This window comes from Anneissia japonica, unplaced genomic scaffold, assembly GCF_011630105.1.
Source record: "Anneissia japonica isolate Jap-2015-1 unplaced genomic scaffold, ASM1163010v1 scaffold281_len866295_cov195, whole genome shotgun sequence".
NCBI lineage: Eukaryota > Metazoa > Echinodermata > Crinoidea > Comatulida > Comatulidae > Anneissia > Anneissia japonica.
Window position 1 is genome coordinate 614,765 of NW_022728190.1, and position 11,877 is coordinate 626,641.

Sequence of the window (11,877 nt, forward strand, 5' to 3'; positions counted from 1 at the left end):
GTATTACACAATAACATTACATCATAAATAACATAACATTTACAGATAACTCTTAATTGGTTAGTATGTAGGGTTTAAATATATGCATCTATTGTTAATGAGGAACTAATTAATTATATAGAACAATTTAAGAATCAAGAACACAACATATAAGTTAAATAATGGCAACATTTAAAAGAAACATATTTTTATTAGAAGATATGTAGGATCAACACAGTGTTTTTAACATGGGTGTTGATATATCCCATTTTAACGTGATATGTACAGTATTAAACGCTAGCTCTGTACATACTTACAGTATGTGAGAACATTTGTGACTTGCTCATATATGGTCGTATCACATCCATATATGGACAATTCACAGGTTGTAGGCCAGACAACATCAAGGATATATCCCATGTTATTAAAGTTAACAGGATTAATACATTAACTGTAGTTTAAATATAGCCATATTATATAACAATTTTTTGCTAAAACCTAAGACTCTAATAGGAAAGATGTTTAATGGTGGGGAAAAATATGTTCTAAGAATCTGGCTCTTATGATGAAATTACAGTATAAACTCACCTGATAGGATTAACTTGAATTAATAATAATAGTAATAATAATAATAGTAACAATAATAATAACAATAATAATAACAATAATAATAATAATAATAATAATAGTAATAATAATAATATTAATAATAATAATATTAATAATAATAACAATAATAATAATAATAATAATAATAGTAATAATAATAATGATAATAATAATAATAAATATATTATTAATCATACTTAATTTGATATTAGTATTTTGATTTCATTTACTATCACTTTACTTACAATATTATACTACACTAAAAATATGAGGCTTTAACCCTAAACACTGGGATGCTGTTCATACAATTCACAGGTTTTAAGTTAGATGATATTTTGTTAAAGGAGGAGGTGGGAGGGGAAGAGTTTCCAGAGTTAAAATGTTCCCTAATATATCATTTATTCCTAGCATCTTTGAAGTAATTATTTGGAAAATCTGACAAAAAAATTGCAAATATAAATATAGAAATACGGAAACACAATATCATATTTTTCTTTTAATTTCAAATGCTAGTCCAACTCTTAATTTATAAAAAAAATTAGCAATTTTGGTCAAACAAAATTCCTACAAATAAAAAAAACATATATTTTCTATTACAGTTGTTAAACACTAACTTTTCAATAATAAGTATCCATATTTTCCAACACTGTGTAATTTTACAAAATAGCATCACTATTGATAATCACTGGACCCAATTTTTAATGCTTGTTTTCCCTTTTGAATCTGAATATATACTGGCAGAGGGCCCCATTGGGGTATATGTGTCAGTGTGCGTCATATACCCCTGCAACCTATTAGGTATTACATATTTATCCATGATTGTACCCTAACTAAGCTAAAAAGTTGTGAAAATCTTTACAATATGGTCGTACGTAATTCATCGTGTTAAATATTTTTTAATAGAGATTTTAACTCTGGAACTCCTGCCATTTTTAAGTCTATTTGTCCCTCTATATATTTGTATACTAGAAATTGTATCTATCCTGAAAAAAGAAGATATTATGGAAGAAGCAACAAAAGCTGCAACATAGAAAAGCACTACAAGCTTTAAGGATATATCAAGGATGATTAGCGGATTCAGTATACAAGTCGAGTGGTGGCGCTATTATCTACAAGAGCCGTGAATTCACATAGAGAACAGACTTACTTTTCTGGACATTTCTTATAAACGCCATCATATTGTCCACAATTGGCGTAATCAACTCCTTTCTTATTATTTTCAAAGCATTGGTATATACCAGAAGTTGCCTCTGTACAATATACAAATGATAATCAACTATAAACATTCACTTAAAATCATGAATACATCCCTTCCTGACCCTGACCACGCAAGTTCCCAATGACTCCATACCAAACTTACTTGTGTTTGCATTTAAAGTATGTTTCGTCGTCGCCGTTTTTCTCGGATCCACAGTTGCCGTAGAATGTGCCTTGTATATTATATTCGTAACAACTATCAATACCTTGTTTGGATACTGTAAGGTAGTCAGGCATTTGTTGTTATTAACACAAATAGTAAACAGTAACATATAAATTTGTTGTATTCCCATACATAATGAAATATTCAGCAATATATTAAGCTTCTATCCCTCTGTTAGTACATTACAAATATTTGTTATTATCTTATCTTTTCATATTATCTTTTCTTTTTAAATTTTAAATAATAAATGATTGTTTATTTATTACATATTAAACACAAAAATTCACAACTGAGAAAATGGCTAGAGGGGTGCCAAGAGGACATCTTGTGCTGAGACACAAGATGTCCAACACAAGATGTGGGTATTGTCTAAACCCCTTGATCAAATAAACATACAATAAATTACAAATCTGCACAGAGGCTAAGACGATACACTATACAGATTGAAACAGCCTATATTGTACTGCTTATAGCACACCACACAGATAATTCTGAAAGCAACTATTGTTTTGCTGACAGAGTCTTAACATTTTAATTGAGTTTATTGGAACATACTTATATTATTAGTTCTTTAATGTCCAAAAATATAAAAATAGGGTGATTACTAAAGACAAGGTGCATACCTGAACCCCACAGGGTTTTACACATGTTGTCATAGGTGATACACTGTCCATCGTAACATGTCGCCTCTGCACGATTCATGCACGTCTCTCCATTTTGTATATAGACATTTGCAGGACACTGGAAATACATGAAGTTGATAATACAAGCGAGTTAAGCATTTGCTTATTAAATTGCTTTCTACAACAGGCAAGCAATAGTTAAGATTTTTATTTATCTACCAGGAGTATTTTGACTATCTATTAACATCCATCAACAAAAGAGGCCTTCATTTAAAAGACAGCCGGACAGCTCTCTTGCTAAGCCTTTGGTGAAAATTGGACAATTTTTTTCTTATGTTTATTGAACTAAAAATGTTTTCCATCATAAATAAATGAAGCATTAATATCAATATCAAATATCAAATATCTTTATTGGCAACCACAGTATACAATGATTGACTTATACAATAAAATGGTCAAAAATTTATAAAACACTAAAAATAGTTTACAGGATCAATCAACAAATTTATATTTATTTACATAGAAAAGGATTTCATTATTTATAAAAATATGCAAATTTACAAAAGCAATTTAATCACATTCAAAACACAAACAAAACACATTTTACATCACAAATACATAGAAAAGGATTTCATTATTTATAAAAATATGCAAATTTACAAAAGCAATTTAATCACATTCAAAACACAAACAAAACACATTTTACATCACGAAAAAAACCCCCAAAAAAATTAAATCATTATCGCTGAGAAGTATCAAGTACTGGTAGTGAAGAAGAGAGCATTAATTTGAAATGAATATTGTAAAATGTGTGCAACAGCAGACTCACTTCATGTGAATGTCCTGTACAATACTCTGGGAGGTCACATTCATTCACCATTCCTCGACATTCTTCTCCTGCAGGTTTTAAGTGACAATTTTCGCAGCATTCACCTACTGCACACGTGGCATTCTCATGTAGCATGCAAGTCTGCGCCACACAGCAGTCATTATCACAATGCTGGCAATAAATTAAACACAACACACAAATTTAGACTTATTGAAGTGGTATATATTCTAATGAAATGCTTAGTAGATAAGGCGACAATATTTGTGCATAATAATTGGAAAATATACATAAAATCATAACGTTTATAATGATGATTAGTTGTTGATGATATAAATAATAGGTCTGTAAACAATATTTAGTTTAATAACTTTGTTAGTCTTATTTTCTTTATTTCAAAGAAACATTACATGATGACACATAATGAGTTATGTTTATGTTACAATAAAACCAGGTAAATATAGAGAATGAACCCATGAACATTAACAAGAAGTGGGCACCACAACCAATTTACCACAACTGTTTATAACATTTCACAGCATACCTCAACTGCGCCACAATCACATTGTTCCCCTTTCTCCACATAACCATTTCCGCAAATTGGACCATCATAGATAATTACTGGATAGTTGAACAGACAAGAAGCTAGGCCCTTCTCCAGGGCAGTTTTAAGGTGTTCCTTAGTACATTCTGACCAAACAGTTGGTGGGGTTGACCTAAAACATAAGCATTTAGACTTCTCAATCAACAGTATAGAGAATTATGCGATATGAAATCGACAGATAGATTTTGCTAGAGTTATCCTTGTTTGCAATGACTAAAAACTATTTTATAATTGAAAGATTATTAAAAACAATCATCTGGAATGAACGTCAAATATGGTATATTGTATAAAGTCCAAAACCTCCCAAAAGAGAAATAAGATTTTATTTGAATATAATTGATGATTATTACACTATTCTTCTTCTCCTTGAAGAAGAACTGAGAACTATATATGCTATCACCATAATCTTTACAATATTCTTTTTGTGCAAATTTTACAGTTTCTCTTTGCATAAACATATCCCAGTGGCACTGCATGCATGCTAATCAAAGCTAGGTATACTTTCAGGAGAGCATATAGAAAATTCAAACGTACTTGTAAGATGCATGCTGCGATTTCATTCGATATAATTACCTAGCATCCAATGTTTATCTCAATTAATTTACAAATTTGCACATGCTAAGGAAGTTTAGAAACACCGAGAAAAAAAGAGATACTGAACATGAAAACAAGAAGCATTTTAATAGTGTATGCATATGTGCCCAGTTCTATATAATTCGTAAAGTGATACTTCTACATAAATAGACAATTCTACATTACAATTTTGAACATGAATATTTAGATGTTATGAAGTGTACTAAAGATGTACAAAGTAAAGTTGTAGTTTGTAAAAGGTCTATGCCTTCCACTTCAATGAGTGGATTTGCCTTCCAATCCCTGGGTCCTGGGTTACAATTCCTGTCAAGGTAAAAGGAATTTTTCTTCACAACCAAAACAACTCCACTCCCTAAGCCTCTATAAGAGAGTTAGTCTATGTGGAGCATTTTGTTCGTTGTGAAGGGATATGCCACTTTGAATAGTGACTAAGTTCCTTGGTCTTCGGCCTAAAACCAGTTTATAAAATAGAAATTAAAAATCACAAGATTCTGAATTCAGAATTCACATTTTAATACATAATGAATAATTACAGGAAAGCAACAAATAATTAACAACATATTCATCATATTAATATGTACAAAGTACAAACAATGAATGCACATACACATTTATAATAAACAATACAATAACAGTAAAATAACAGGAAAATATATAATCTGTAATAATTTAAATACATTAATAATAATGTAAACTATTAAAACACTGAAGAAGCCTGGAACCATCTTAATAATGATATCATATTAGTTCCAATTATAAAACAATAAAAAATATGAAAACAATAGAAACATTCTCCATCTGATGAACAAAATTATGTAATTTAATAGGATAATTGGGAGGTCATAAATTATATGGTACATGATAGAACATAATGAAGAAGTTTCTGTGAATGTCGGAGAAAGTATTCAAAATTAATGAGCAGAAAAATGAAGGAACAACAGGACTATTGAAGGATAAAAAGATAAACATCATATTAATGTAGAGAATTTTATCTGGTCCTATTTTATCATTTGGGGTGGGGGAGAAGGATGGGGTGAAAATGGTTTCCTAAGATTTGCTACATATTCTTAGCAGCTTAGATGATGCAGCCAGCTGACCAATAGGAAGGGAGAAAACCCTTACTGGAGGCGGGCTGTGGTATGTTAACAAAAACAAAATCATATGAAACTCATAAACTAAACAATATTAAATGTATTTTAAAATTATAAAAACAAACAAAACAATGAAACCTTTAATTAAATGCTTAGTAAACTACAACTACATTAGAAATGTTAATTACAAAGTAGTAGTTCTACACAAAACACAAACAGAAGCTAATGAGTAGCATTATTATGACTAAATGTTAGTGCAATCCAAACTGCTATGTTCTTCAGTGTGACAAATGGGAAATTTTTGTGTAAATTGGCTAAAGTCTAATAACATAAACACTAATATTAGTCATTCAGTGCTATGATAGCTGTGAGATGAAACTACAAGCACCTCTGTATATACTATATATCTAAAAATGATACAGAATTTAATTATTTATTTAGAGTTATTATTATTATAGCATATCTTTCCTATGATCCTAACTTATTTATTAAAATTCTTAAGGGCTAAAATTTAAACTCCATTCTGCCTGACCTATCAAAAATTAGTAACTTTCCATATTTACACTTAAGAGCGGTGAGGAATCCATCCATCATCCATTAATCAAAACAATGGCATAATTTCCAATTCTTAGTATTTGGCTTATTAAACATATTAAATTAAAATAAAACCCAAAGACACTGACTAAAATGTTGGTATTATGAATGAAATGCAAGCTATTCTTGTTTTTATAATATTCATCAATCTAAACTATTTATAAAATCATCTAGCGATCCTGGTTATTAAAACAAAATCATTTTCTAATTTATATTTCATCTGTTTTAATAAAACTTTGAAAGGATTCACCAAGCATGACAAATGCATATCAGGCACTTGTAGGATATTATGAAGGATTTAATTCATTAAGCATGTCAAATAAATTTCAGGCAGATTCACCAGGGAAATCTTGGACATAACTTTGCGCTATAAGAAATGAAATTTCATACAAATATGCATGGGTAGGCAAAAGAATTAAGGGGAGGAAAAGTAAGAAATAAAAGGCTAGTATGAAACACACACACCGTAAGCGATCAGAGAGACGTTAATTTTAGTATTAGTACATTAGCATGTTATTAATGCCAAAAGAGAAAATTATGTAAAGCAGGCACGTTAGTCAGCCCTTACCCCGCTGAGGGCTCCATAATACACCCAGCGGTAGAGTTGCATTTGCATGTGGTAGTATCGTGATAAAACCCCAGGTTGTGCCCCATCTCATGGGACATGGTTGACGCTACCCCTGCCGGGGATGTTGCGTGATCCTGCAAATGAATAATTATATCTGTTAAGTTATATAGGAAGTGTTAACGTTTCTTTTGCCAAACAACTATGGTAGATGGTACTTCCTGATAAAATTGAATTAAAGATGGTAACGCAAACAACAGTTCAATTTCAACTACAACATTGATTTTTAAATCGAAAATTAGAGTTAATGATGCAGAATGAGAATCAGCTGAAACATGGTTTTAGGCCACGCTAAAAAAAAAAATTAGTTTATCACCAAAACAAGAAACTTGTATATTTTTATACTTGGCCATACATATAAGTGTTGAGTTACCAGCTCCAGTCAACAACTCATATCTGATCCAGCCAAAATATAAAGAAAATTTATTTGGAATACTTTTGACTTAACAGACTTGAGAATGTGAGTTAAAAATGACATTGTGTAAACCATCTGGCAATTTTATTTGTAGTACAATCCAACATAGTTTTTTTCAGCAGCATAATTAAAATAATGAAAATCCCCTTACGATGCCACCGGTCCCATGATGCAGCCCACACCTTCCCGCGTCTCTGAGCAAACACAAGTATCTTCATCGTGATAAAAGCCCAGGTTATGTCCCATCTCGTGGCACATGGTCGCAGCCACGCCTGCAGCTTCCGGGGAATGGTCCTAGTTGAAAAGTGGTCATGACGACGTTGATGAGGAAAGCCACAGGTGTACGATTCAAATATGTGTTCATCATATATGTGAATTAATATACAAAGCCAAAGGCTTTCCTTTTCAAATAATATAATTATATACATAATTTATAATACTGTATGGTTCAATAAATAAAATATAAAAATATATAACATGTAAGAAATGATGATGACAATGAAGTTATTGTTGTTGATAATGATGATGGTGATAATGATTACAATAATGGTAATGATGATGAAACTGACGATGATGATGATGATGATGATAATGATGAAACTGATGATGATGATGATGATGATGATAATGATGATTATGTTGACAATGATGATAATGATTATACCAATGATAATGATGATACTGATAACAAACAACAATGATGATACTGATATGAAGATGACGATCAAGATGACAATGATGGTGATGATGATTATGAATAATAATGTTACAGTATTTGATCAACAACAATAATAATGATGATGATTTAGTGGTGAAGTGGTGATGATGCTGACTACATCAGAGGCCACATTACCTCATTTACACCTGCTGATTTCTCAATGGAGCACATTCCACCAAGAGACGCCATTCCAACTGTACTACCCTCAAAGTCATTACCCCTGATAAATGTAGAAAAATATATAAATAATAATATTAATTAACGATACAATGATAAATATATATTAATGAATTTGTTGGTTCTTCTGCAATAGTCTGTTGTTATGCAGTTTACAAGTCACCAGCCATTACCCTTCCCATTAACAACCAAGGAAAAAGTGACAATTATTATATTAGTAATGATAATAATAATAGTAATAATAACTAATGAGTTAATAATAATGTTTAATAACTATACTGAAAATTTCTTTAGGATTTGCATGGCAAATAAATAATAAAATGTAATGTCTATAAGTTATAAGTGCTAACTGTATACAGTCAATCACAGTTACAATAGATCAGTACCAATTTCACTTCTGATCTTTTGTGTATAAAATATTATCACACTTGTAATAATATCAGTAATAAATAATAATGGTCGATTTATAGCGCGCATATTGTTGAGACCTCTATGCGCTTAACATTATTACCCCTGGTCATTGGATCAAGCACTTTTGGAACACATACTCAGGTCTGTGGGAAAAATTCCATAATGTTGCAGCTGCAATCAGTGCATTATGTGTTTGAACCTACCAGTTACCAACTTGTACTCCTTTGTGGAGAGAGACAACCATAAGTGCCTTGCCCAAGGACACAAGCGAAATTGCAGAATGAACCTCCGACCTCAAGGTTGGGAAGAAGAACTGCAACTGGTGCACTAAACCTTTGTGATCTTTATTTTTATTGTATTTCTTTTAATTAATGAAATAAATGTACATGAAATAATGACAGCAATACTAATGATATAATTTTATGAGTACGGTATGTTATTGTATGTGGTTCTGACGAACTAATTTTTGTCCAAATTTAAATTAATTCCATATTCATTAAAAGATAAATTGAATAATTGCCTACGTCATAAACTGCGCATTGTCGTGCTTTATAATTGACAAAAGATCATCCTTTCTCCACTTCTGAAATAATGACATCGTCTTGCCAGCATCCGAATCAAAAACTATCTTATCTTTTAAATTCCATACAACAACACTAGCGAGGGCGACACGTACATTAAGAGGTTTGTAAGTCTGCAAAATCAATTTACAATGTGTAAGTGTAACAGTACTGTGTTATTTGTGGGTTTCTAGAGTAAACCATAAAAGAAGTCAAAAGGACAAAGATCTATCAATTAAACAGCTGTGATCCTACGACAACCATGGATTAAACATTCAAATGTAACAATTATACCTAGAACATGCATGATCAATAAATCATAAAATTATCATATTTTTGCTCCCAAAAGATTATTTATTTCAAATTCAACTGAAACCTAATTATAATAGTACTATTTTTATGAGTGCTGTATCTGATACAATTATATAGATTGTAATGCATTGCAAATATATATTTAAAACAAAAATAATACATATTAAATACTGTATATTGTAGGCTCTGGATGTCATAATACTTTCAGTGGTGCCGGATTGGATTGGACATGGAGGTATACTTGGATCATATTGGTGTGAGATACATCAAGGATAATAAAAGTCTGAAAACATAATTCCAGTGGGGTCCTTCTGGTGGTGAGACAAGCCCCTACTCTTCTCCAAACAGTGTACTGCATTGTTTGCACATGGGCCATATTGTATATATGGGACTAATGGCTTGAATGTCTCAATTTTATGAGGTTCTTTAATTCCATTTTTATGCAAATATTTAAACGAGCATAGCTTTCACCATCATCATCATTTATATTATATTATTATAACAAAATAATTTTTCTTAAAATATAAAATCTCAGTAGACCTTGAGAAAATGGTGTATACAGCACACAGGAAGTAGATGCTCTGAAGAAGCAGCGAAACAGTTAGATTGAAAACCTTGTAATTAACTTACCATATCCATAATATTTGCAACTTGTTTGCATCGCTCCTCTGTGTTTTTCACACTTCCGTCACGAAGAAGGAACTGCAGGAAAAAAGCCAGACACTTTAGATTCCTGATAACTTAATCCTCATTCCCTTATAAGGAATCAATCAATCCATTTCCCATGAAGTAAAATGAAATTTCTTTTTTATGGTATATTATTATTAATAATAACAACATAGGAATTTACACTGCGCCATTTGAATAGAGATATAGAGCGCTGGTGATTTCTTATTACCCCGGCATCTAGATCCATATTGAGAAACCGGCACAAAGTGCAACTTTTTTTATTCCCTGGGGAGTACTGTATTCCTAGTGGTGCTGTAATATGCACAGACTAAAATATTCAATGCCCCATCATTCTACCAGGTACCCACTTATAATCCTGGGTGGAGAGAGACAAATGTAGATAAAGTGCCTTGCCCAAGGCCACCAGTAAAACTGGGAAGGTTCAAGCAGGGAAGGTTCAAGCCCTCAACCCAAGTTGAGAGATCAAAAAACAACTGCCAGGCCAACTGCTTGCAATTATATTATTCAGGGTTGATGTGAAAGTCTTAATACAAGGGGTACCATTAGGCCAAGCACTTGCAGGCAGCGTGAAATGATAGCGAAAGTTAAAAACTGATGGGAACACTAAAGGCTTCAACATTTATTTGCAGATGTCACCAGCTTGTGGAATAAAGGAAGAAAACGTGGAGTGAAAAGAATTTAATTTTATCTTATTCTACTTATTTCCAGACAGCCAATAAAAATACAATAAATCAAAAAACAATACAATAGCCCCAAGAGTAACCTAAAAGTGAATTTAAGATTTCAAGCAACTTACCTCAGCATTATCAGCAACAATAACGAGTTCAATGTACTTTGTTTCTGTAAATACATCTCGTTTCTGGCGTGGAAGGGCAAGCAAGTTTTCAAGATCTTCTTGGTCATCAGGACGTTTATAAATCTTGGAATCATCTGAATAAGAATAAATATTTTATTTATATATACTGTACTGTGAGAAATTTTAAATAAATAAATAAATATATATTGAACAGGCTGTTAACAATTGAAATAAAACATAACACACAAGCACACATGTTTATATATACCTCACACAATTACTGTATATACATTTAGCATTTAATCGAAATATTGTTATTTAACAAAAAATTTATTTAATTGGATTCATAACACATCTTATTGTACTTTTGTGCATGAAATCATATCCACGGCTAGATGTGTTTAAAGAGGAAACTAATAGTACAGTAGTAAAAACATGAAAACAAGAAAATATTTTTCAATTTGCCAGAAATATGGTAGTTTGTGAGATACTATACTTTGGCAACTTGGGAGAGATCTGGGAGGCCTGAATATAAATCTCAAATTAATTTAACACAGATTATGGCTCTGTACTTAACTCATTTCCTCTCAATTTGTTCTTATAAAAGTGGGTGTTGGTCACATCTAAATATATAAATAAGTGTTAAATAAGTGTTAAATACTAAAATAAGTGCTTTCCCAAAGGTTAGTTTCACTGAGTCCGCAATAAAAAAAAAAGACGCATAAGTAATCTGCACTGATAAATCTATTGATTGTGTAAGTATGTACATAAATACAGCCAAAATATTATCTTATAAGAATTTAAACAATGTATTTTTTTTTTTTTTTTTTTTT

At 31.2% G+C, this 11,877-nt stretch overlaps 1 protein-coding gene across 7 annotated transcripts in view; it reads right to left on the reverse strand.

Annotated features, from left to right (window-relative positions):
- The window catches only part of LOC117113987 (disintegrin and metalloproteinase domain-containing protein 12-like), a 60,031-nt gene that overhangs the window by 7,622 nt on the left and 40,532 nt on the right, over window positions 1-11,877 (reverse strand). For 5 of the 7 annotated variants that reach the window (XM_033257490.1, XM_033257491.1, XM_033257488.1 and 2 more), the window contains exons 7-15: window positions 11,045-11,178; window positions 10,189-10,260; window positions 9,211-9,380; window positions 8,234-8,318; window positions 7,532-7,674; window positions 4,002-4,173; window positions 3,461-3,631; window positions 2,632-2,749; window positions 1,949-2,063 (exon numbers count right to left, since the gene is read on the reverse strand). In XM_033257490.1, the coding sequence (XP_033113381.1) occupies window positions 1,949-2,063; window positions 2,632-2,749; window positions 3,461-3,631; window positions 4,002-4,173; window positions 7,532-7,674; window positions 8,234-8,318; window positions 9,211-9,380; window positions 10,189-10,260; window positions 11,045-11,178 (1,180 nt within the window). Of the gene's footprint in view, window positions 1-1,735; window positions 1,839-1,948; window positions 2,064-2,631; window positions 2,750-3,460; window positions 3,632-4,001; window positions 4,174-6,908; window positions 7,043-7,531; window positions 7,675-8,233; window positions 8,319-9,210; window positions 9,381-10,188; window positions 10,261-11,044; window positions 11,179-11,877 lie in introns of all 7 variants that reach the window. The other 2 variants (XM_033257486.1, XM_033257487.1) reach the window with 2 other exon arrangements.